This window comes from Protomyctophum parallelum, assembly GCF_964188405.1.
Source record: "Protomyctophum parallelum genome assembly, chromosome: 13".
Lineage (NCBI taxonomy): Eukaryota > Metazoa > Chordata > Actinopteri > Myctophiformes > Myctophidae > Protomyctophum > Protomyctophum parallelum.
Window position 1 is genome coordinate 39,971,667 of NC_139708.1, and position 24,166 is coordinate 39,995,832.

Consider the following 24,166-nt stretch of genomic DNA (forward strand, 5'->3'; position numbering starts at 1 on the left):
TGAAAGTGAATATGGCTCCTTAACTCGCCCCCCCCCCACCCCCCCCCCCCACCACGGAATTAGAGCCAGAGAGAGAGAGAGAGAGAGAGAGAGAGAGAGGAGAGAGAGAGAGAGAGAGAGAGAAGAGACAGAGAGAGAGAGAGAGAGAGAGAGAGAGAGTATCGTCTTAAGCATGACCCTGACATCAGCACTTGTCCCTCTCTCTTTCCGTGCCTGGCCTGGACGAAGGCACACACACAGACATGGTCAGTGCTGTATCTATCTTGTCTTTGACCTCGTTTTATTAACCGGGGACACCTGCAGTGTCCACTTAACTCTGTCTCTGTTTGTTTGTGTCCGTGGGTGGCTCGTACTGACTTTGTTTTGATTCGTGTGACTTTAGAGTATATTCAGCGGGAGAGTGTACAAATGGAACCAAATGGACCCTTAACTACCGTAAGGGTCCATTTGGTTCCATTTGTACGCTGCCAGAGTTAGTCTTCTTTTCCATTCTGCTTCTTCTTCTTTTTTGCTTTTGGAGATAAATTAACACTCAGGATTTCGCAGACTTTCTCGCCCTGGTGGTCTAAGATGAGACCACATGGACTATTGGTGAAAATGGCCACCTGCACTTTCTTGCACGTGGTCGCGTAGATTTGATTTGACGTCGTTTGGACTGCGCTGTAGATCCGTCCAGCTGTCTCAGTCCAAATTTTTTTTTTAAACAGAATAAATAATTCATAGCCTACTATGCTTATTAATGGCCTAATGGGACATGGTTGTGTGCATGCCTCTTGTTTGTATGACACAGTTTATGCTTTTTCAATATTCAATATTCAAAATCTGCATTGCTATATCTCATATATATGATTTGATTGTATAGTCACAATAACAAGAAATAATTTAGAATAGCAGAAGAAAAAGTGTTGTTTTATACTTTTCGTAACTCCTTAAAGAACTTGAATATGTAAACTGCAAACAAGAGGTTTAGTCGTCTCTCAAACACAGCAGTCAGGAGAATACATAAAGACAGACAGCAACACATGCCATTCCTGCATGGTTTACAGATGATTGATATTGTAGAGTGTCCTTCCTGCTACACACAACGCGGCTACATGTGTGACGGACAGACACCGCGTGTAGCCGTTAAGTGCATAGTGATGCCTATTCATTCTCAAAATACAAGCGGCAGCAGATATATCTCCTCTTCCTGACATCTGTTCTCTTCATGGGCGTGAGGCCAGAATGGCATGTGGGCCCCGTCCGTGTGGTGTGCACACTATAGTGGAGCAGTGTTTATATTACGGTATTTTTACTTAAAGTCATTTAGACCTGAGGACGATTCTACAAAGGTCTTCTAAATCCTGACAGTTTTCTGAAAAAACCTAATATGTTTCTATGCCAGTTGTTCTCCAACACACAAGGACCCCCAAAAATACATGTAATTCACAGCCGACCCCCCATCTGAAAATATGTTGTTCCAGTGACCCTCCAGAAGCAAAGTTTTAGTTCAAAGCAAAAATTTTAGTTCAAAACGCTCGCTCTGAAAGAATATATATTCTCGATTAAAACAATTAATCTAATTAATCAGAGGCTTTGCGATTAATTAATCTAGATTAATCGCATTTTAATCGCATATCATTATTTGACCCGAGAACAGTGAGAAAGCAATTTTTTCAAATGGATTTTGGTATACTAGTGAATCAATGAATAGTAAATACATAAATTTAAGCAATAAAACATTGTTTTTGTAGTAATAGGGGTAATAATTCTTTATTGAATAATTGCACACAACTTTGCTGTAATCCACACTACCATCGGATAGCCTTTTAAATCCTATTTCCAATTCATGGGGACAAGCAAAGTGATCTCAGCGGCTTCCCCCAGTCTGGTAAACTGTCTGCGGTTTCTGGTGGTGTTATTGTCTGAAGAGGACACGGACACTTGGTGCGCAGGTCCGTCTGAAAACTGTCCAGTGACAACGTTCCGCGGTGAAAAAAATAGTGCGATAAAAATGCGTAATTTTTTTTAATGCATTAATTCTTCTGTAATTAATTAATCGTAATTAATCGCAATTAGTCCCGGCCCTAATATTCAAAGATTTGCGCCACATTTTCAATTAAAAAGAAAAAAGCACAAGCTCGTAGCGTGGCACTCGAGCTAAATAAAATTTAGCCAAATAGCTGAAGTATAACATAATGCTTAAACACCAAAAGGGGTTCCCGTCCTGAATGGGTTAAAGCCTCCCTGTGGACTAATTATGGTTAAAAAAAAAAGCTTTATGATTTCTGTATCCTGATTGTACGGAATTTATATCCTGACCTAACCGTGACATCACAGAGCTGGAGAGACAATTAGGGAGACCTCTGTTATGGAACAAACACAGATCTATAGCAATGATTGCTATCAGGATGTATAGAGCTATATTTAACACTACGTTTCTGGCAGGCTAGACGGTTAATTAACACCGTTGTCTACCGTTCTGGTGGGCTGCCAGCTGTTAAGAAAACTATTATTATAACCTTTTACAATAAAGAACTGGCCAAGAGGCCAGCTCATAAAATAAACCTCCCATGAACACAAACTCCGAGATCCGGGTTAAAAGAGGGAGCAGCCATTTTTAAACCAACATGTTTCGACCAAGTGTTCTTCACGCAGGGCTAAAAATCCTAACATAAAAATGACATCGCAAAACACAAAGCACTGCCATATGGCTGACAGACTACCGATATTACTCACATGGGAAAATGAAAAGTAATACAATACATAACACTTTTGTTTTGTGTGTGTGTGTGTGTGTGCGTGCGTGTGTGTGTGTGCGTTTCTCCCTGCCAGTCTCACCGTAAGTTCGAGGCGCCTCGCCATGGGCACATGGGCTTCCTGCCCCGCAAGCGCAGTAGGAGACACATCGGGAGGCCGCGCTCCTGGCCAAAAGATGACCCCAGCATGCCCGTCCACCTCTGCGCCTTCATGGGCTACAAGGCTGGCATGACCCACACCCTCAGGGAGGTGCACCGCACCGGCCTCAGTACGTATACAGTATATATACACACTTCATCATCGTTTTTCAACCGCGGTCGAGATCATGGATTTCAACAATGCCACGACAGACTTTCCGGTCCTTCATTGCCTATTATTTCCCGGTTCCTGCTTACTGATGCATGTGTCCCTATAGCGATGACATCAGGGAACGACAGTTTTCTGCTTTGAGGCAGGATTCTAGAGAGGAGAAGGGAATTGATATAACGTCATTGTCAGCTCTGTAGCGGTGGCCGGCAAACTGTGTTCTTCTGGATGGGACTAGTGAAGAAACACGGGGAAGGTTGTCATATATTAGATTAGTCGATGGGTGGCTCTTCCAAGACAGTGCACTTGTCACACAACACAACCATGCCCTCACACTGAATGGGCTCCAATGTGCACAGCAGCCATATTGGACAGCAAGGCCTCTTCTTCCTTAACCCAGTCCCAGTTGATTTGGGCCTGGGCGGGCACCCCTTTGGTGTTTTAAGCATTATGTTACACTTGAGCTGTTGAAAAATAGCAGATCTACAAGCTCATAGCCACGAGCTTGTAGGTCTGCTATTTAAAAGAAATCGCAAACATGTGGTGAAAAACCTTTGAATATATTCTTTCAGAGCGAACGTTTTTATTTTAACTCAAATCTTTGCTTCTGGGAACAACATATTTTCAGATGGGTGTCGGTGGCCAATTACATATAATTTTTGGGGTCCTTGACATGACAATGTTTGAGAACGACTGACACAGTTAACATGGATTTAGAAGACATTTGTAGAATCATCCTCAGGTCTAAAATGGGTTAAGTCTAGTGTCTTGCTCGGCGACACTTTGACACATAAGACATGGGGAGGGCCGGGGAATAAAACCAATGACCCCTCTGATCACCAGACGGCCTCTAAACCCACTAAGATACGGCCCCAGTCCGATTATCGTGGTTTAATACGATTATTCCTGTATCTCTCCAGTGAATTACAATTTTGATGAAGCTGAAATGCCAAAAAGGAACATCCCAAAAAGATGCTGTACCGATTCCCTGTACTATACTGTACCTATACGGTCAAAGTACCGTTGGTGTTTTAAGCATTATGTTATACTTTAGCTATTGAAAAATATGTTGTCCCTGGCCAACATATTTTCAGATGGAGGTCGGCGGTCAATTATTATTATTATTATTATTTTTTATCATGTTATGCTTTAGCTATTGAAAAATAGCAGATCTACAAGCTCATAGCGCACCACTCGGTGGCGCGCTATGAGCTTGTAGGTCTGCTATTTTTTTTTAATCGAAGAACGACTGACATAGAAACATAGCTTTTTCAGAAAACTGTCAGGATGTAGAAGACATTTTTTTAATCTGATCTCAGGTCAGAATGGTAAACTGTCAGGATGTAGAAGACATTTTTAGAATCTGATCTCAGGTCAGAATGGGTTAAAGAAGACATTTTGTGGAATCTTTTCTCAGGTCTAAATTGGGTAATCCATGTGGATAAGCTGCTGTGTTTGTTTGTGTCCACAGAGCAGGCCAAACGAGAGGAGGTGGAGGCGGTGACCATCATCGAGACCCCCCCCATCGTGGTGGTGGGCCTGGTGGGATACATCACCACCAACCGCGGCCTCCGGCCCTTCAAGACCGTCTTCGCCGAGCACATGAGTGACGAGTGCCGGAGGAGATTCTACAGAAACTGGTACGCGCAAAGCAAAATGACAATTATGCAGCATTTATCCCATTCTGACCTGAGATCAGATTCATACGAGGTTTCCACTGGACACACACTGGTCTGATGAACCTATTCTGACCTGAGATCAGATTCATACGAGGTTTCCACTGGACACACACTGGTCTGATTAACCCATTCTGACCTGAGATCAGATTCTAAAAAATGTCAGTCGTTCTTCGATTTTTCAAAAATAGCAGACCTACAAGCTCGTAGCGCGCCACTCGGCGCGCTACGAGCTTGTAGATCTGCTATTTTTCAACAGTTAAAGCATAACATGATGCGAACACCAAAATGGGTTCCCGTTCAGAATGGGTTATAGCCAGACGCTCTTTATCCAAGTTATATACAGTAAAGCATGCTGGGTATATAAACAAAATCTCACAACATTTCGTGAACTGAAACTATAGACTAAAACTAAAACATTAACGACTGAAAATATGACTGTAAAAGTAAATGGAATTGTATTCAAAATACTTGCTGTGTTCCTTGCAGGGCCAAGGGCAAGAAGAAGGCCTTTACCAAGTACAGTAAGAAGTGGCAGGATGAGGCCGGCAAGAAGCAGCTGGAGAAGGACTTCAATTCCATGAAGAAGTACTGCTCAGCCATCAGAGTCATAGTCCACACCCAGGTATGTACAAATGAATGGCATTATTTTAAGTAAAGAGTAAAGACCTTAGAGTATATATGAATAGAGAAGGCACCCAGAGGAAATCTTGAGGCGAAATGGACATAGTGGCCGAATGAAGGTATTGCAGCCTGGCCCCAAACACATGAACGCGCTGTCCGTTGACTATCATTGTACACGTTCACGAGGGACGACGCTCGTGCGCGTTCAACGGCAGCGCGTTCATGTGTTTGGGGCCACTCACCATTGCAATCCGTCCCAGAATGCACTCTGTTCCTAGCAGGAAGGAGGAGTGAATCCGCCTCATGCGCTTTTGAGCAACTTACTGCAAGTGGATGGGAGGAGAACTCGGGTGTCTTCTCTATAGATATATATACTCTATGGTAAATACCTTTTCATTGTGATTTCTTCAAGCTGCTCTTCAATGGTTCATTCATTCATTCATACATTGGGAGGTGAAGCGACGAACACAAGGCCCACACACACACACACAGCAACCGACTCATTGGAGACAATGTGGGGTTGATCAGTGTCTTGCCCAAGGACACTTGGACGTGGAGACGGACGGGAGGAGGAGGCAGGATTTTAACCACCGACCCACGGATTCATTGGACGACCTGAGCCACACAGCCGCCCGTGCAGCACTTCTCACACTGACACACACACGCACGCACGCACACGCACACGTACACACACACACACACACACACACACACACACACACACACACACACACACACACACACACACAGACAGACAGAGTGGAAAAGAAGTTCAAATTTAAAGATCTGCGACTTGTTTTAATGACCACATCAGACAAGGTCCCCCCCCCCCCTGAGGGTCAGGGCCTAGGTCAGAGAGCGAGAAGGGGGTTGAGGCTGGCTGTCAGGCACCACCAGACACACTGCGGTGCGACAGAGGAGCTGACAACACTGCAGAGATACGGACTCTTGACACTGGATAGGACTATAGGAGCGAGTCCACTGGTGTCGGCTATAGTTAGTAGTCAACTTTTGCATTGCTTTGTAATTTAATGACAAAAATAAAAGGTTATTTGAACCAATAATGGATATGGGAGAATATCTTAATAAAATATCACTATAGCACATTCAGGGCATGACTCGGGTCCACCACCGACGGTGGAGTCTATAGGAAGTCTAGGTCTCTAGGAGTAGTACAGACTACAGATCAAGCTCTATATGTCCACTTGTCCAGTGGAGGATCCTTACTAGCAGGTGAGCCAGAATATAGGGTACAACCGTACAACAGCATCAGCAAATAAAAATATACATTTTCCTTGACATGAATTGTTGGAGAACCTCTGGGCTTGTCTGCTCAGCAGAGGGCACTTTTGGCCCAAAATAGCGAAAATGGCAGATCTACAAGCTCACAACGCTGCGACGCGTTGAGAGCTTTTTTCGGGGCGCAACCCTGCACTCTATATCTATACTGGAGATGCGGGGTAACGACAAGGATTTCGAAAAACAAATTAGTTCAATGCAAAATGCTGCGTTCAAGTTCAAGTTCAAGACTTCGGAGAAGAAAAAAAAACAATTCTCATGAATGCTGCCTTCCGGTATTGCATGGAAAGGAGAGGAGAGGGTAATTTGCATTTCTTTCACCATGTAGTAAAATGCTGCATTCGTGGTCTGGAGAGGGCAGTCGTTTTTACAGACGGGTAAAAGGGCAGGGGCTGAAGCCCCCTTTGATATCTATATGTGTGCTCAGCTATAGTGAATGACAGGGAAACAATATAAGCTGCACCTGGTAAGGGCAGAGGTAGGTCACATATGCCATATATCTCATCTAACCCCTTGACTTCACAAACAAACACGTCTCCCTCATCCCTCCTCTCTCTCTCCCCTCTCTGTTGGTGAGTATAGCAGGCCGGCACTCAAGTGTGAAGTTTCAAATTGCAGTTTAAAAATAATCGTCTGGCTCCAACTCTGCCCGGGGGAAACCGTTATGATGGCAGTCAAATGCCGCGCCTGCATGCTATACTACACTAATACACTCACAGACGGACGGTCTCGCTCTGTGTGTGAAGAGTGAGTGTTGTGGGAGATCATGATATTGTGGTGAGATCATCATGAGATATATTGCTATTAATCTTTAGTAGCAAATCCTTAGTAGTAAAATTCACACTGCGGGGGAAATACGTTTTAGAGTGCGTTCTGAAACGTGGGTACTATACACACAACTCAAAGGAGGATATGACAGGGATTTGTCGTTGTCGGATGGAAACCTGCACGTCTGAAACCTTTTGACTGCCAGTCAGAAAAAAGACTCGCTCGCTGCATAGGATATTTTTAAATGCTCACAAAGTGCTCGGTGCTCATAGTGAAGGTTGAATAAAAGCAAATGTTTCGGTCCTGGGACCTTCGTCACGTGCTATATGACCGGTCATGACTGGTCATACCAAAGACTATATGAAAATGGAACCCAATGCCTGCTTGGCACTCACTCACTTGGGACTAAGTCCCTGACTGTGACATACTAGACGAGTGTCACCATATCCAGGGGGGTCAAGTTGTACATAACAGTCAACACAATGGTTCTACAATTATTTTTAAGCAGACAGGACAGACAGGAAATTGATAGGAGTATATAGGACAAATGGGACATTGTAATATGGAGCTATCAGACACAACAGTCAATTCAATACTGGGACATTTCTTCATGTTTGGACCTCAAAAGTATAGTAATACACACGCACGCGCGCACGCACGCACGCACGCACGCACGCACGCACGCACGCACACACACACACACACACACACACACACACACACACACACACACACACACACACACACACACACACACACACACACACACACACACACACACACACACACACACACACACACACACACACACACACACACACACACACACACACCACACGCATGCACACAAGATTCTAATTCACCGCTTCTCAAAACCACCGCATGCGTCTGTAACTCTGAGAGTGTACAAAATGGAGCACTGAGAAAACTGTAGCGCCTTTCTTCGTCCTTTTTTTTCAAACTTAACTACAGGAGCGGTGGTCTCAAAAACATAGAGGAAAACTTGACCGAACATGACTCTGAATGAGTCTATAGAAGTAAAAACTTCCATAGACTGAGACTATTTTATCATGCTCATGAGTGTAGTACAACATGGAACAAAATGGAACCATATTGACCCTTATGATTCCATTTCGTACACTCAGAGTAAAATAAAGTCTTTGGTAACAGTGTAAATTGCGGTCCCACAGATGGGGGTCCTTGAAGAAAACAAATCACACTTCTATGAAGTGAGGGGCACCCACTATGGCTGCCACGTGACGTCACTGGGGGCATAAAGCTAACATACAGTACAAATTTGGGCAGCATCTTTATTTTATTTTAGTTTTAGTCATACATACGTCTCTGAGTCTTGAATGGTTTTCATTTAGTTATAGTCACATTTTAGTCACCTGGAATGTTTTATTGTTAGTCTAAATCAACTGTAGCTTTAGTCCTCTGATATTTAGTCGACTAAAGCTACAGCTGATTTAGTCAACTGAAATGCATTTTGGCGGGCCTCGATGCGTCAAGATTTCTGCGACACATTGTGAGCTTGTATCGGCTATTTTCAGCATGCAACCAAGTGTAAAATGACTTACACTGGATCTCGTGTTCACTAGTCCCTTCCTAACATTTTAGTCCAGTTTTTATTTGTTGACGAAATATATTTAGTCATATAGTTTTAGTCATCATAAATAGCTTAGTTTTCATTTAGTTTTCATCAGTGAAAAAAGGTAGTCGATGTCGACGAAATCAACACTGATGTCTCCTTTTCTCCCATCCACCATCAGATGAAATAAATAATCCCTGATCTGAATATTAAATAATCCCTGGTCTCAATGCCTCTCCTGCTCTCTCTCTCCCCTCCATCCCAACCATCAGATGAAATAATCCCTGGTCTCAATGCCTCTCCTGCTCTCTCTCTCCCCATCCATCAGATGAAATAATCCCTGATCTCAATGCCTCTCCTGCTCTCTCTCCCCTCCATCCCTCCCAACCACCAGATGCGTCTGCTGCCCATCAAACAGAAGAAGGCCCACGTCATGGAGATCCAGCTGAACGGAGGGACCGTCCCGGACAAGGTGAACTGGGCCCGGGAGCACCTGGAGCAGCAGGTGCCCGTCTTCACCGTGTTCTCCCAGAACGAGATGGTCGACGTGATCGGCGTCACCAAGGGCCGCGGCTTCAAAGGTATCTCTCTGTCTCTCTCTGTCTCTCTCTCGGCTGGGAGAGAGGAGCTGGTTATTATGATCAGAGCGTGGGTTATACCAGAGTGTATAGAGTAGGAGAGTATAGCGACACGCTTTGATCTCGCCGCAAAGCGGGTGCCTATTGGGCGATAGTTCCAAACATTGCTCCTGTGGCTGGAACTATTCCATTGAGATACAGTATCTCGTTTTCGAGAGGGTCCTAACTACCATCAATACAATACAATACACAAAAGGGAGAAAAGAGAAAAAAGAAAAACTAAAACAACTAAAACACAAAACAAAACAAACAAACACAAAATACAAAACACAGTCAACGCTAGTGTCGCCACTCTCTTACTATATATATTACTCTGGTTATACCTAAGTAAAAGTCCATGTATAGAAATACTACTGTTACAAGTAAAAAAAGAGTTAAAAACGTACACGAGTAAAAGTAGAAAAGTATTCGTATCACAATGTACTTAAAAGTAAACCAAAAGTAGCCTACTATAATTATGATGAGGATGTCGCATTTCACACGTTTTCACACTAAACATGTCAGACACGCACACGCACACGCACACGCGCACACGCACACACACACACACACACACACACACACACACACACACACACACACACACACACACACAATATCCAGTTGACTTATATGTCTGTCTCTCATGTCTCTGACCCTACTACTACTACTAGGCGTGACCAGCCGTTGGCACGTGAAGAAGCTGCCCAGGAAAACACACAAAGGCCTGAGGAAGGTGGCGTGCATCGGAGCCTGGCATCCTGCCCGGGTCAGCTACACCATCGCCCGCGCCGGCCAGAAGGGCTACCACCACCGCACAGAGCTCAACAAGAAGGTATAAAGGGTTACCACCACCGCACAGAGCTCAACAAGAAGGTATAAAGAGCTACCACCACCGCACAGAGCTCAACAAGAAGGTATAAAGGGCTACCACCACCGCACAGAGCTCAACAAGAAGGTATAAAGGGCCGCTATACCCATAAGGACGTAGTTCACCCTGGCGGCCATCTTGCTGAGGGGCTACACAGTACAGTATTATGTTCAATGGCAGCTCAAACAAAAACAAGTCATAACTCGCTCAAATCTTGACGGATTTACAAACGTGTTGGTTTAATACAGACGTTATCAACGTGGCTATGATTCAGGAAGCTTATCTTTTCTTTTTCTTTTTTTTTTGTAAGTATGCGGACGTCTCGGACGTTTATAACAAACCAAACCGTTTGGAAATCGGTTGAAAATTAAGTAAGTTATGGTTTAATAACCACTGCACGCAGCTCAGCAAGAAGGTTCCTTTCCTAATTTAGGTGAATAAAAATCACACTCACGCTCTTATCATACATCACATCGCGTGCTCAGCCAAACAAATCATCACACACACAGACACACAAAGCTGGGCATATAGGAGGGGCTAGCGCCTCAGAAAATGATAACAAACATAAATGAATAAATAGCGTAACATGTAATTAAATGACATATGCTATTATGTTTATTATATGCACCCTGTGTGGCAGACAGTATTGCGGTCATGATGACGACAACCTTTTTCTGTGCCCAGGTGTACCGCATGGGTAAGGGAGTCCACGTACAGGACGGCAAGGTGATCCGTAACAACGCTTCCACGTTCTTTGACGTCACCCAGAAGTCCATCACTCCCCTGGTACGGTATACTGCGGCGACGTGAGGACCGCATTATCCACTGTGTCCTCTTCCTAGAGAGAACCCATATAGGTCCTGACGTCACTCCAACACTATCCCCCTGGGTTAACCCGTTTTGACCTGGGAACGATTCTACAAATGTCTTCTAAATCCTGGCAGTTTTCCCGAAAAACCCTATATGTTTCTATGTCAGTCGTTCTCAGACATTTTCATGTCAAGGACCCCCAAGATTATATGTATTTGGCCCCCCTTTTGGACCCCCATCTGAAAGTACGTTGTTCCAGGGACACCCAGGAAGCAAAGATTTGACTTAAAAACTGTAAAAGAATATAATAGTAAAAGATTTGCGCCACATTTTCACGATTTTTCAAAAATAGCAGACCTGCAAGCTCGTAGTGTGGCACTCGGTGCCGTGCTATGAGCTTGTAGATCTGCTATTTTTCCATGGCTAAATTATAACAACGCTTAAAACACCAAAATGGCTTATTTTTCCAAGGAAATCTTAAGATCACGTCATACTGTGTTCCAAAAATAAACAAATCGGGTCAGGTATGTGACATGACATTGTGTTACATTTGATAACGTCTGTGTTTTGGTGGAAAACAGCAGCACACTGCTGTTTTCGGACCCAAATATCAGAGTCGCTGTTTGTTTCCACCACTTTTCCCCGAAAGACGCACAAGTCTACAAGGACCTAATCAGACAAACGCAGCAGTGTGCAAGCTCCTTTACTCTTGTTAAACGCGTATCTATAAAATCTCCAGGATGATATTTTTGGAACACAGTTCTTATGACACAATCTAAAAATCTAAACAATCTGTATAGCGGCAGTGATGACAGACTTCGGTTCTCTCTCTACCTTCAATATATAAAAAACAAACACATGTCCCACTCTGACAATGGAAACACATTTTAACGATCAAAACCTGCCCATCATGACATGGAAACCTTTTGTCTTTTCTACTTTTCCGTATAGGGAGGTTTCCCACACTACGGCGAGGTGAACAACGACTTCGTCATGCTGAAGGGCTGCGTCGTCGGCCCCAAGAAACGCTGCCTCACGCTCAGAAAGGTACTGTACTGTCTGCTGTGAAATACTCACTGTTGGCGGCCTTAGGAATCTGGAGGCCCGTTTCAAGACCAAATATGAGGCCCCCATATATATACCTATGACAGAATTATGTTGTTGATACAGCCGTATTGATACAAATAGTTTGACTGTTCAATATGACACGCAGCCATTACTCTCGACAATAATTAGCAACAACAACAACCTCTCCTCATCCTGTCGTCCCTTCACAATTAAAGGGTCTCCCCTTTAGGCTGCACATTTTACCCAGGTTATTAACATAAGATAGGTGTGACTTAACATTGTGGGAGAGAGCAAGGCCGTGAGTGAGCGAGAGAGAGAGAGAGAGAGAGAGAGAGAGAGAGGGCCAAGAGTGGCGGGGGCTTGACTGATGCCTGACGTTCAGTTGGAGCTTGGATGACTGAGACTAAATATACTGACAATTTCGTCAACAAATAAAAACTAGACTAAATGCTAGGAAGGGACTAGTGGACAAGAGATCCAGTATAAGTCATTTTACACTTGGTTGCATGCTGAAAATAGCCGATCTACAAGCTCGCAACGCGTTGTGAGCTTGTAGATCGGCTATTTTCAGCAAGCGTAAACAGTCATTACGACGGCATCAAGGCCAGCCGAAATACATTTTAGTCGACTAAAACGACTGAAGATTTACTACTAACTAAAATCCTATGATATTTAGTCGACTAAAACTAGACTAACACCAAAGACATTCCAGGTGACTAAAATGTGACTAAAACTAAATGACAACTATTCAAGAGACTAATGACTAAAACTAAAATCAAAAATTGCTGCCGAAAAACAACAGTGATGTCAACATAATTGTGTACCCCCCCCCCCCCCCCCTCACAGTCGCTGCGTGTGCACACGTCACGCAGACACAAGGAAGAGATTGAGCTCAAGTTCATCGACACAACCTCCAAGTTCGGTCATGGGTGCTTCCAGACCGCACAGGAGAAGAGGGCGTTCATGGTGGGTGTAGTGTGTGTGTGTGTGTGTGACTGTGTGTGATTGTGTGTGTGGGTGGGTGCATTTGCGTGGACACACACGCATGTGCGTGTGCCTCACGTGGAATTTGATTGCATGCTGAAAACATGTTGTAGATCACGTATTTAAAAAGATATTCTTTTTATACATTTTGAAAACTTGTACTTTTGTATACTTCTATACTGAAGTATATTTTGAATACTGAACTTGCAGTATTTCTTCATTGTGGTATTGCTACTTTTACTTGAGTAGAAAATGTGAGTACTTCCTCCATCCACCGAGTCCACGTGTCCATATTTATAATCCGCCCGTATTCATTAATGATTCCAATTTATAAATTCGCAAACCACCTGCGGATTGCGATATTTTGTGCGTTTTAAAAGCTATAATAAGCGTACAGAATCGATGCCATTACTTTATTTCCCGCATTATTTCACCCGCCGTTTATCCGATATTAATTTATAATATATTTTAATGACCCAGTTAACTAGGGCTGTCATGATTACACATTTTACTTGGCGATTAATTGTGTTTTTGGCGTTCAACATGGGAACATAATCATGAATATATTAAAAAACATAATTTCCGTTTGGGTTTTAGGCTCTGTAAACAAAAGGTTCACGGGGAAGACATAACTTCAAGATCATTTCATATTTTATTTGAACGGTAGAAACAGCCGATCTACAAGCTCAAAACGTGTCACGTTGTGACGCATTTTGAGCTTGTAGATCTGCCGTTTCCATTATATAATTGCGATTAAGCGATTGACGTAATGATTGTGACAAGCCTATAGACACCTCTGACCTTTTGACCCCTGGTTTGGTTCACACACACACACACACACACACACATACAGGGCCCGTTGAAGAAGGACGCCCTGAAGAAGTTCCCTTTCGTGGAACCGGTAGACGTGCCTGTGGAGGACTAGCCTATCGCGGAGCGGAGAGGATCATCACACACTGCTGCTTCTACAGAGCTCCATGCTGCGTCTTCTCCTTCACCAGCAGTTTAAAAAAAATAGCAGACCTAGATCTGCTATTTTTCAATAGCTTAAAGCATAACATAATGCTTGAAACACCAAAAGGGGTTCCTGCCCCAAAATGGGTTTTAAACCAAAGTAATAATATTCACCGCACACACAAAAAAAGGCTGAATTTTTGCTTCCTCTTTTTATTTCTTCCAAATTGCTTAAAGTTTAAAGAACACAATAGCTGTTAAACTGAGACTTTGCAATAAAGTTGTCTTTCTAAAGTTACCGTGTAGCAGTGGTGGTCTAGTAGTCGTGTGTGGACGAGTTGTGAGCGACTGGTGAATGCATACACTATACAGAGGAGAAAAACATAGGATTTTACACTGATTGGTCCGGGTGCAACAAGATTACAGTTTTCTTCATATTTAATTTTTTTAGAATTTTGTTTTAAATTTCAGTATATATTTTTTAATTATTTTGTTTTAGTAGGTTTGCTAGTTTAGTTAAGCTTTTAGTTTAGTTTAGTTTTTAGTGATTAGTGTTGGCTTTTTTCAGGAATGGGATTCAAAAAGGCCAGGAAAAAAAAAGTTAAATTCAACAAAACAAACGATGAATTCACAGTTCAACACTAAAGAACACCAAAGAAAATGGAGGATATATATAACATATCCACCCAAAATACAAGATTTATGTATGGGCTAAAACTAAGGACATTTTCTCTAGTATTAGATTTATGTACCGTATGGCTAAAACTAAGGACATTTTCTCTAGTATTAGCTAGTTTCAGTTAGCTTGGTTATGTTTGGTTTGTAAAATCAGTTTTTATTTCACTAATGTGTTTTTCCCCCACATCTACAGTAGTTGGCATGATGTCATTAGTTTTGTTTAACTAGAATAGCCTACTATTATTCACATGCATATACATGTGACGTTAAAGGGACACTTTTTGCTCAAAGAAAATATAATAATGACATTTAGAAGATGTTGGACACTTTCTGTGTGCAATATGTGGTTTTAGATATTTTAGATGTTAGCAGTGAGCCTAGTGTCTCTCAGTGGGCTCACTTCCTTCCTGGACTACAATTCCCATAATGCTTTGGTGCACTGCTCCTCCCTGTGGACAGGGGTAGGGCTGTCTTACTGAGACAACATGTAGTCCAGGACGTAAGTGAGCCCAGTGTCCATGACATCAGAGACACTGGGCTCACTATCTAAAACCACATATTATATTACACACACATAAAGACCCCCTCAGGAAAGTGTTCTAAATCTTCTAAACGTCATTAACATAAAAGTTTATCTTTAAACATACAGGCCTACTGTACGGAAATAAATCCAAAGGCATTGGACCATCATTTATTTTGTTTCAAAGACAGATCAATACAAGCTTTCTTTTTTTTTGCACTGTCCCAAAGGTGACATGCACAACAACGAGCATGAATTATGTCACACACACTAATACAAAAATAACAGCTTCTTCATCATCATCATCATCCTCAACATCTTCACGGGTTCCAGACGGATGAAGTCAGCATTCCAACAGGTCACCCTGTTCTCTGACCACAGGGTTAGGGTTAGGGTTAGCCTTACCCTAACCCTAACCCATTCCAACAGGTCACCCTGTTCTCTGACCACAGGGTTAGGGTTAGCCTAGGGTTAGCCTTACCCTAACCCTAACCCATTCCAACAGGTCACCCTGTTCTCTGACCACAGGGTTAGGGTTAGGGTTAGCCTTACCCTAACCCTAACCCATTCCAACAGGTCACCCTGTTCTCTGACCACAGGGTTAGGGTTAGCCTAGGGTTAGCCTTACCCTAACCCTAACCCATTCCAACAGGTCACCCTGTTCTCTGACCACAGGGTTAGGGTTAGCCTAGGGTTAGCCTTACCCTAACCCTAACCCATTCCAACAGGTCACCCTGTTCTCTGACCACAGGGTTAGGGTTAGCCTTACCCTAACCCATTCCAACAGGTCACCCTGTTCTCTGACCACAGCGGGAACCGGCCATACAGTTACAATTACACATTTTGCAGATTTCATTCAAGAGAGTTTCTTTCTTTTTTTGAATACAGGTAGCTGATAAAGTGGTCAATGTTTTTTTATTTTCTTGATGGTATATTAACTCATTTTGCTGAGTGGGAACACCTTCAAGGACCCCTGGGGGTCTCCATACCCATTACCAAGACCCCACTTTGAGAACCACTTGTATACACGGAAGAATACTCATCATAGTCACAAACGCAGTTAAGTAAGTGTTACGGACCACGGTCCTTTTGATTATTTGTTATTTGTTTAAGTATAATTATTATTTATGGTGACTATTAAATTAGGATAATAATTATAAGTTTGGGAAATGTATTGTGTTTTATGGCATGTGACAAGTTGTGTTTCTTCTGTTTGTGAATGAGGTGCTGAGAACATGAGACTGTTGGCTACAGTACTCAAGGGAATGCATACAGACATGGCTGTGAGTGACAGGTCTCTGATTGGACCTGCCCCTCTCTTACTTATTGGTTCTCCCCGACAACACCAGTTTCCTGTTGGCTGGGCACTCTTCCTGTTGCTCTATAAAAGCTCAGTTGAACTTGACTTCACTAGGGGACGACAGCGCTTCAGCAGCAGAGAATCGATCCCTCTTGTCCTCTCTTGTGCCTGCCTTTTGATTTAGTTTGTTATTGTTTCTGGTTCATTGCCGTAAGTTATGATTTGTTTTGTTTAGTCCAGTTTTCGTTTGAAGTAATCTTTAATTTATTTATGAGTCTGTAAACCAACTATTTATCCTTGTTTTAAAAGCCCGGTTCCTACCTCCACCATGTAGGAGTGCCAGGTCTTTTTCTTTTGGTACTTTATTGTAATTTTGGTTAGTTAGGGTAGTTAGGGATTTAGAATTGTCTTTTGTTTAAACTCTGTTAGGGCCTTAGGTAGGGGTAAACTTTTGTTTTCTAGTTAGATTCGTTTTGTTAGAATAGCACCTGCACTCTGAAGCTAACTTATGGGAGAATGTGAACCAGAATTGTATGAATTGTCTCTGCCACTGAAAGAAAAGGGCTGCTACAAATAAATTGAAGTTCTTTTCACCCTGTCTCCTCTCAAATTGTGTCATGTCCCTTCACCCTAGACGAAGGTCCATAACAGTAAGTCTACTGCTCTTTCTTAACAGCAGGGGGTGCTGGGAGTGCTCTGTCCCTGTCACGGCCCCAGTCTCAGAGCATAGTTCTCCCAGAGTACCAGAGTCACTCTGTGGTGGTACCAGAGTCACTCTGTGGTGGTACCAGAGTCACTCTGTGGTGGTACCAGAGTCCACTCTGTGGTGGTACCAGAGTCACTCTGTGGTGGTACCAGAGTCACTCTGTGGTGGTACCAGAGTCACTCTGTGGTGGTACCAGAGTCCACTCTGTGGTGGTACCAGAGTCCACTCTGTGGTGGTACCAGAGTCACTCTGTGGTGGTACCAGAGTCACTCTGTGGTGGTACCAGAGTCACTCTGTGGTGGTACCAAAGTCCACTCTGTGGTGGTACCAGAGTCCACTCTGTGGTGGTACCAGAGTCACTCTGTGGTGGTACCAGAGTCCACTCTGTGGTGGTACCAGAGTCACTCTGTGGTGGTACCAGAGTCACTCTGTGGTGGTACCAGTACCACTCTGTGGTGGTACCAGAGTCACTCTGTGGTGGTACCAGAGTCACTCTGTGGTGGTACTCTGTGGTGGTACCAGAGTCACTCTGTGGTGGTACCAGAGTCACTCTGTGGTGGTACCAGAGTCACTCTGTGGTGGTACCAGAGTCACTCTGTGGTGGTACCAGAGTCACTCTGTGGTGGTACCAGAGTCACTCTGTGGTGGTACCAGAGTCACTCTGTGGTGGTACCAAAGTCCACTCTGTGGTGGTACCAGAGTCACTCTGTGGTGGTACCAGAGTCACTCTGTGGTGGTACCAGAGTCCACTCTGTGGTGGTACCAGAGTCACTCTGTGGTGGTACCAGAGTCACTCTGTGGTGGTACCAGAGTCACTCTGTGGTGGTACCAGAGTCCACTCTGTGGTGGTACCAGAGTCACTCTGTGGTGGTACCAGTGGTGGTACCAGAGTCACTCTGTGGTGGTACCAGAGTCACTCTGTGGTGGTACCAGTGGTGGTACCAGAGTCACTCTGTGGTGGTACCAGAGTCACTCTGTGGTGGTACCAGTGGTGGTACCAGAGTCCACTCTGTGGTGGTACCAGTGGTGGTACCAGAGTCCACTCTGTGGTGGTACCAGAGTCACTCTGTGGTGGTACCAGTGGTGGTACCAGAGTCACTCTGTGGTGGTACCAGAGTCACTCTGTGGTGGTACCAGAGTCCACTCTGTGGTGGTACCAGAGTCACTCTGTGGTGGTACCAGAGTCACTCTGTGGTGGTACCAGAGTCCACTCTGTGGTGGTACCAGAGTCACTCTGTGGTGGTACCAGAGTCCACTCTGTGGTGGTACCAGAGTCACTCTGTGGTGGTACCAGAGTCACTCTGTGGTGGTACCAGAGTCCACTCTGTGGTGGTACCAGAGTCACTCTGTGGTGGTACCAGAGTCACTCTGTGGTGGTACCAGTACCACTCTGTGGTGGTACCAGAGTCCACTCTGTGGTGGTACCAGTACCACTCTGTGGTGGTACCAGAGTCACTCTGTGGTGGTACCAGAGTCACTCTGTGGTGGTACCAGAGTCACTCTGTGGTGGTACCAGACTAGTGTTAGAGAGGCAGGGGCTGAAATCCCGCAAGAGGGAACTTTAGGACCAAAATAGCGCAAATAGCTGATCTATAAGCTGTTGTAGATCAGCAACCCAGCAGTTTGTATCTATTGGAGATTCAAATAGCTGATCTATAAGCTGTTGTAGATCAGCAACCCAGCAGTTTGTATCTATTGGAGATTCAAATAGCTGATCTATAAGCTGTTGTAGATCAGCAACCCAGCAGTTTGTATCTATTGGAGATTCAAATAGCTGATCTATAAGCTGTTGTAGATCAGCAACCCAGCAGTTTTTATCTATTGGAGATTCAAATAGCTGATCTATAAGCTGTTGTAGATCAGCAACCCAGCAGTTTGTATCTATTGGAGATTCAAATAGCTGATCTATAAGCTGTTGTAGATCAGCAACCCAGCAGTTTTTATCTATTGGAGATTCAGCGTACGACATGGATTTCGAAAAACATAATTTGTTCAACACAAAATGCTATGTTCCAAGTTCAGGAGACGGAAAATAGCAATTCTCCTGAATGGAGAGACTTTGGAAAATAGCAATTCTCCTGAATTGCTGCCTTCCGGTATGGCATGGAAAGGAGTGGCGTTGTTTTGCATTTCTTTCACCTATAGCAAATGCTGCATTGGTGGTCTGGAGAGGGCAGTCTCTAAATGCTGCATTGGTGGTCTGGAGAGGGCAGTCTCTAAATGCTGCATTGGTGGTCTGGAGAGGGCAGTCTCTAAATGCTGCATTGGTGGTCTGGAGAGGGCAGTCTCTCAGTTGTTTTACCAGAAGGGTCAAAGGGCAGGTGCCCGTCGCTGGGTGGTACCCCCATGGCAGCGCCCTTACGGTCTTCGCGTCCCGTCCTCTTTATAGACAGTCCTTAATTGTCCTAGACCAGGAAATGTGTCTCGTTCCCCAACAGGGTTCCATTTAATAAAAGCCCTGGGTATACCACCAATCTCCAGAATCCATGTTCCGTGTTTCCCTCAGAGCTCTGCTGCTACTCGGACAGGTACTCCTGGGACTCCACGGACGACTGGCGGGAGGCGGACTGGGCACTAGGAGAGTGCAGGCGGGGCGACGCCGAGGGGTCACCGTCCTCCAGCCCGGAAGTCATCAGGGGAAGGTAGAGGTCGTCCATGTTGGGCATGACCAGCACCTTCTGAAGGTTTGGATGGGTGGATGGATGGATGGATGGGTGGATGGATGGGTGGATGGATGGATGGGTGGATGGATGTATGGGTGGATGGGTGGATGGATGGGTTGATGGATGGATGGGTGGATGGATGGGTGGGTGGATGGATGGGTGGATGGATGGATGGGTGGATGGATGGATGGATGGGTGGATGGATGGGTGGGTGGGTGGGTGGATGGATGGGTGGATGGATGGATGGGTGGATGGATGGATGGGTGGATGGACGGATGGATGGATGGATGGATGGATGGATGGGTGGATGGATGGGTGGGTGGGTGGGTGGATGGACGGACAGACAGACGGATGGGTGGGTGGGTGGGTTGATGGATTGATGGACAGACAGAAGAAATGATCAGTGATTGTCAACCGTTTTAATTCCAACAACCCACAGTTTGACAACTCTGCTGTCGGGAGGAAACCTGATGACTCCAAAACGTTCATTTTTCAGGAAATGAAAAATAGAAATGTTTCAGGAAATAAAGAACACCTTATATTTAAATACAGCCTCATCAAAGTTGGTGTTGTAACTTTATATATTGTCACTTGCTTCCATGAGAGGGGGAGAGGTGGTGGAGTTAGTTGTTTTAGCAGACATGTTGAGGGTCCAATGGAGTTAAGAGGTTTTGTCCAAACAAAGCACTTTTTACTATTTTTCATTGGTTCAATATTTTCGAAACAACACACAGACGTAAAAGGGTGTTCAATAGCACTGATTTATGCCCCCCAAAAAAAACCCTCAAAAATGGAGTTATGAGGTTTCCTCCCCCGACAGCAACGATATGCACAATTTATTTAGTTTTTTAGTTTTTATTTAGTTTTTATTAGTTTTTATTTAGTTTTTATTAGTTTTTATTTAGTTTTTATTAGTTTTTATTTAGTTTTTATTAGTTTTTATTTAGTTTTTATTAGTTTTTTAGTTTTTATTTAGTTTTTATCATCCACTCCCGACCGGATCATACTGCACTTTTGGAACAGAGACCAGGCTTTCCTCCGAGGTGGAAAGCCTGGTGAGGCGAGGTTAGCACATCAGGAGCAATTAGGGGTTCAGTGTCTTGCTCAAGGACACTAACTCTGGGGGAGCCCACAGGGTTCGAACTGGCAACCTTGCGGTTACCATCCAGCCACTCTACCCCTGAGCCCCCGCATCCTGGGTTCACTGCCTATGTGTTTTGTTTGTATGTGTTGTGTGTTGTGTGGGGACTGCGGATGGAATTCAGCATCTTTGCTAATTCCACTGTATTTACATTGCATTTGGTTGTAATGTTGTTCATGTGAATATGCTTGTTCCGTCGAAATAAACAAATAAACTAAACTAGAGAGCAGCATGCCTATACTGTAAAATACAAATACAGTACATTTACGCTGATATTTATAATGATGATGATAAGCCATTTCAGTGCTTCTGTGAACAACGGGAACAGACAGACAGGCAGGCAGACACAGACAGACAGACAGACAGACAGACAGACACGTTGGACTGACCTGGAACTCACACTGCAGCTTCCTCTCTATCCAGTCGGTGACGTGGGTGAAGGTCACCTCTCTGTCCCCCAGCATGGGACGGACATTCAGCTCCAGCCTGGGGGGGACCCGGAAGCTGTACCTGAGGACAAGACAGAGACACAACACACAACCCTGAAGCACTGTTCATTTCCTCCACTAAAACCAAGACCAGAAATGCTCCTCGACTGTATACCTTTTTCCACTGACGAACTAAATAGAAATTAAGCTGACGATGATGACTAAAACTACGACTAAATATACTGACAATTTCGTCAAAAGATAAAAACTAGACTAAAATGTTAGGAAGGGACTAGTGGACAAGAGATCCAGTCTAAGTCATTTTACAATTAGTTGCATGCTGAAAATAGCCGATCTACAAGCTCACAACGCAACGACGCGTTGTGCTGCGCTGCGACGCGTTGTGGGCTTGTAGATCAGCTATGGAAAGCCCCAGTCATTATGACGGCATCAATGCCCGACAAAATACATTTTGTTCGACTAAATCAACTGTAGGCCTATATTTAGTCTAGACTAAAACTAGACTAACACTAAGACATTCCAGGTGACTAAAATGAAAACTAAAACTTGCTGCCAAAAACAACACTGCCCTGAAGCTGCCCTGCCCTGAAGCCCTAAGCTAAGTAAACTATGCCTAAACCAAACCTTATTCCTAAACTTAACCTCAGTAAAACAGTAAAACTATGCCTAACCCTACACTTATTTCTAAACCTTATCCACAGTAAAACAAATACAAGAAAATGGAAAGTATGGAAAAACGAGAAAAAAAAGGTAAAGAATGGGGGGGGGGGGGGGGAGTACATTAAACAAAAAGTAAACATCATCTTATTGAGATATCATGGAATATGAAGGGGAAAGACCCGGTCAGTACCATATCCGGTCAGTAGGGGGCGGTGGTATGTTGACGGCCAGAGTTCCAGAGAGTTCCAGGAGCTCCACAGCCAGCAGCAGAGGCATGTTGGACATCTCCGTGAACTTCTTCTTGATGTACTCGTTCTCCGTGGCCTTCTGGAAGTACTTGGACTTGGCTATCTTGTCCACCAACCTCAGGAACTTGCGACCCGTGCTGCCTCCGGTGTGTCTAATGAGACGAAGACAGTAACACGTACGTGCAGGTGCAGGCATTTGGGCGTTAGGGGGTGCTGCGGATAGTACACATGGCACCAAAGCATGGTGCTGTTCGCTCGCGCTCTCTGGCGCCTAGGTGTCTGTGCTTTTTGATGTATGTATTATGTATTATGATGTATGTATTTGATGTGATGTATTTATATGATGACAAGCAGCATATTTTCTGTATGGATCTCCAAACGTTGATACATGTAATGTGATGACTTGTAACTTTGTGGAAATGTAATAAAATACTTATAAAAAAAAAAGTAACACGTACACTATACATCAGTGGTTCCCAAACCTTTCCATGTCAAGGACCACCAACTTTACACTTATTAGCCCGCGGACCCCCATTTGAAAAAGGTATGGCCAGGGACCCCCATTAGAGAAGATTTTTACGTGATTCTAAACCCATTTAATTTCAAGGATCCCCAGTTTGACATGCATTAGTCTACCATATTAGACTAATGCATATTTGTTTTAATCTCTGAGACCCTAATTTTTTATTGTAAAAATCAATGTTATTTAACTCTGAGAGTGTACATTTGTATCACTCTCAGAGTTACAGACCCATAAGGGTCAATTTGCCTCCCTGCTTCTCTTCTCTCTCTCTGCTTGGCACTGAGGGTTACAATTTAGGCATTTAGCAGACACTCTTAAGTCTTCATCACGGTGGAGGCAGATGGCCGCCCACCCTAGAGTCGGGTTCTGCTTGAATTGAATTGAATTGAATTGAATCCAGAGCGATTTACATTAACAGTGGAATATCTATATAATGAAACTATGCATGTATACATTATAGTGCCATGTCTACACATGATGGAGTCTGAAGAGGTGGGTTTTCAGACTACGGCGGAAGATTGGGAGTGAGTCTGCACTTAATTCTGATTGTGATGGGAAGTGCATTGCATGACATTCTAATGCCATACTGTGTCACTATTGTACACCTATGAAATATATTTCTGACGCAGCTCATGACATAAGGGGCAGTAGAAAATACGGTAATACTAACACAGTATCTTTTAATGTATAATATCCCTGCTGAGTCAGGGAAGGGGGACGGGGGACCCCCTGGAAATGCTTTGGCCATGTCTCGGGACCCCCCTGCCCAGCCCCCCTCCACAATACAAACTGACTGCAAAAACAACCTTAGTAGTAGAGAAATGATATCCTGAAACCAGATATAATCATTAAGGAAAGTGTATGCATGTACTCTGTGTACTATGTAAACTCTTCATTTACATTTTACAGCCATTCACTTGCAAAAAAAACAACGTTTTTCTTCTTTTTTTAATAATTTGGGCCCCCCCCAA

The 24,166-nt window shown here is 43.9% G+C and overlaps 2 protein-coding genes and 1 long non-coding RNA gene across 3 annotated transcripts in view; 1 reads left to right on the top strand and 2 right to left on the bottom strand.

Moving 5' to 3' along the window:
- Positions 1-123: 123 nt before the first annotated feature.
- Positions 124-14,605, top strand: LOC310869942 (large ribosomal subunit protein uL3-like). The gene is made up of 10 exons (XM_083780933.1): positions 124-245; positions 2,815-3,007; positions 4,517-4,685; positions 5,211-5,346; positions 9,398-9,584; positions 10,295-10,455; positions 11,176-11,277; positions 12,253-12,348; positions 13,216-13,335; positions 14,207-14,605. Exons 1-10 carry the CDS (start codon positions 243-245, stop codon positions 14,276-14,278), a joined length of 1,239 nt encoding a protein of 412 aa, XP_083637059.1. The 5' UTR covers positions 124-242; the 3' UTR covers positions 14,279-14,605.
- Positions 14,606-14,830: 225 nt separating this feature from the next.
- Positions 14,831-15,202, bottom strand: LOC310869991. Its single transcript, XR_014570197.1, has 2 exons — positions 15,074-15,202; positions 14,831-15,024 (listed from the first exon to the last, which is right to left on the bottom strand). It is a non-coding gene; the product is annotated as an uncharacterized lncRNA (long non-coding RNA).
- A 4,368-nt stretch (positions 15,203-19,570) lies between these two features.
- The window catches only part of LOC310869936 (testis-expressed protein 2-like), a 33,268-nt gene continuing 28,672 nt past the window's right edge, over positions 19,571-24,166 (bottom strand). Inside the window, exons 12-14 of the mRNA XM_083780925.1 lie at positions 22,615-22,824; positions 21,705-21,825; positions 19,571-20,189 (exon numbers count right to left, since the gene is read on the bottom strand). Coding sequence (XP_083637051.1) covers positions 20,028-20,189; positions 21,705-21,825; positions 22,615-22,824 — 493 coding nt within the window. The 3' untranslated portion in view covers positions 19,571-20,027. The remainder of the gene's footprint in view (positions 20,190-21,704; positions 21,826-22,614; positions 22,825-24,166) is intronic.

Coding starts and splice junctions, on each gene's coding strand:
- LOC310869942 (XM_083780933.1), top strand. Junction 9,585..10,294: donor CAAGGGCCGCGGCTTCAAAG/GTATCTCTCTGT, acceptor TACTACTACTAG/GCGTGACCAGCCGTTGGCAC. Junction 12,349..13,215: donor GCTGCCTCACGCTCAGAAAG/GTACTGTACTGT, acceptor CCCCCCTCACAG/TCGCTGCGTGTGCACACGTC.